We start from the raw sequence: 2,500 nt of genomic DNA on the forward strand, positions 1-2,500 counted from the left end.
CAATCTTGGCTCGCGCGTGCTGATTTTCCCGCGCTTTGTGTCGGCTACGTGTAATTACTTCGAGTTTTGATTGGTTTACAGGATTGTCTCCGTCCTTTTTGATTGGCCAAAGTAATTACTTTGGTTTTGGTTTTACGACACTCAATTAAAAACTGCTCTATGCAAATTCTGCGAAAGAAATTGTATTGTATTGCCATCCAACATGGCCGCCATGTCACATGGGTGCAAACCAAGAATTAATTGAACTTACAATGTGACTCGAGAGTATGCGGTTAGTAAGATATTCATTACACGAAAAGAAGTAATTCACTACTTGCACAAATCCCATGATACACCTCTTTTACCTCCCAAAAATCTGCATAGGCATTGTTTTCGACTTCTCTTGGGACATTTTCATGTCTCAGGAGAAATTGCAAACAATGGTCATGCAAAGTTTTTGGGGGGTAATAAGCAGTGAATATTGCAGGTGGCTGCAACGGGATTTGAACCCATGACCTCTGATGCCGATGCCGAAGCTGGTGCAATGCTCTACCAATTGAGCTATGAAGCCTCTCATTTAATATATTTAAAATTATAATCATCTCGTACCTTATTTTGTAATCCAGGGACAAAAGCAAACTTCTAAATGCAGCGGTACGTTCATTAGAATGCGGCTTACTAAATTGGCCGATTATGGCACGCACACTTTATTTTAGAGCTGTAGTATTATCAGCTTCGTGTTTTAATAGACTCAATCGGCTAACTCAAAGTTGTACCCAATTCAAATCTCCCGGGATTAAGATTCTTTGTATATTTGGGTTTTAATGGTAATGTAGCATGCATATTTAAATGATATGGAAATACCTGGGTACAAGATCGAGTTAGCCTATTAGGTCTATAATACAACTTTGATTCCCTTTTGTGTCAATGTTTTCGCTTCATAGTGCTTTTCAAAGGAGAGTAATTTTAGTGATTGGTTTCACTCACTGGGAGGCAGAACCATTAATCGGTACTTCCACGGATGCATTTTCCCTCACTTTCAGCAGTTCAAACGGAGTTGATTTCAATGTTGATTGGCCTTCTTGCTCGTTGTGATGATAAGCCTACGTGTAGCCGTAAGGGAACGTCCCCTCTTCCCGTTTTTCTTTCGGGGGGAGGGTACGGCTACACGTAGGTTATGTAATGATCACTTCAGTTTAAGGCCGCAGATTGTGTAGCCAAACGCAAGTGATACAAATCTGCGTTTGTTTAATGAGAGGGGAAACCGTGTTGCTCAGAGAAAAACCTCTCGGAGCAAAGAAAAGAACCACGAAACTCAACCCAAATATGACGTTGAGTCGAACCCAGGGACTGGACACCATGGTGGGAAGCATAACCTCGTTTTGTTTTTTTGTTTTAAACGCATTCAACCGTCAATGTTTATCTCTGTTCTTTTACAGGAATCTGTATCACACTTGGCTCTTTTCGATGGAATTCTTCATAACCTGCTCAAGGAAAAATGGAAACATTCTTGCCGATATAGGTTTGTCTGATATTGTTCAAGGTAGAAACCATATCGTCTAAGGTCTTTTATCACGGGCGTGGCCTGGATAGTAAACACGATAATTATCCCTTTCCTGAAGGGAGATTTCTGTGTGAGTGAAAATCTGGAGAGAAACAGTGTTGTTGATGACATCAGCTAGTCTAAGCATTAAGAATTCAGGAGTTCCGAAAGTCAAAACATTTTAACTGGAAGCTTGACCCATAATATCTCTTTCACTGCCGCAGAGACGGCAATCTCGTACTACATTGTAGATAAGTCAACCTTACGTAACCGAAAACACTGAGGCGCTTTAGTGATTGAGGATGATTGAAAATCACATCTAAACAAAGTAAATGATAGGGTTACTTTCAAAAGAAACCTCTGTGGGGATTGAAACACGAAAAATTTGGTTTTTTCAAAGAAGTTGATAGACGTAAATTAACCGTATAATATTTGCGATCTGACGTTCCGAGCGTTAGCCCTTCGTCAGAGGGAATTGACTAAGGGTTAAGTGAACTCTTTGTCTTACTTGACACAAGCGTTCCGTGAAGCCTAAAACTAAGGTTACGGTTGCTTTTTATGACGTCAGGGACTTTGACGTTCTTGGCTGGAACCAGTTTCACCACTTTTATATGTAAGAGACCTTATTGTTAGAAGGGTTATAAGTACATGTACTACACTGTATCACGTAACAACGATGTTATGGTTCCATATGAAACGCCAATTATTGCTTAACAAAATGCGCCCATTATGGTGTCGTAATAGGTTACCATGGCAACATGAAAGCTCTCCAGAAACACTCTGTATTTCGTCTTTACTTGCATCTAAAAAATGAACGCGTTGACCCCAATTTATTATTGTACAATTTGCAATTAGCAATGCAAGATAAAACTATAGGCAAAGTTTTTAAAAATTCCCGGTAACGGATGTAGAGGTCCCGTGAATTTTCGAAAAGTTAATAATTTAGAGCTACTTAGCTCTGAATCGGATCCCAGGAAT

The 2,500-nt window shown here is 39.8% G+C and overlaps 1 protein-coding gene across 1 annotated transcript in view; it reads left to right on the top strand.

Annotated features, from left to right (window-relative positions):
• The window catches only part of LOC138043610 (transient receptor potential cation channel subfamily V member 5-like), a 32,142-nt gene that overhangs the window by 16,583 nt on the left and 13,059 nt on the right, over positions 1-2,500 (top strand). Inside the window, exon 8 of the mRNA XM_068889966.1 lies at positions 1,419-1,501. Coding sequence (XP_068746067.1) covers positions 1,419-1,501 — 83 coding nt within the window. The remainder of the gene's footprint in view (positions 1-1,418; positions 1,502-2,500) is intronic.

Source organism: Montipora capricornis, chromosome 3, assembly GCF_036669925.1.
Source record: "Montipora capricornis isolate CH-2021 chromosome 3, ASM3666992v2, whole genome shotgun sequence".
NCBI lineage: Eukaryota > Metazoa > Cnidaria > Anthozoa > Scleractinia > Acroporidae > Montipora > Montipora capricornis.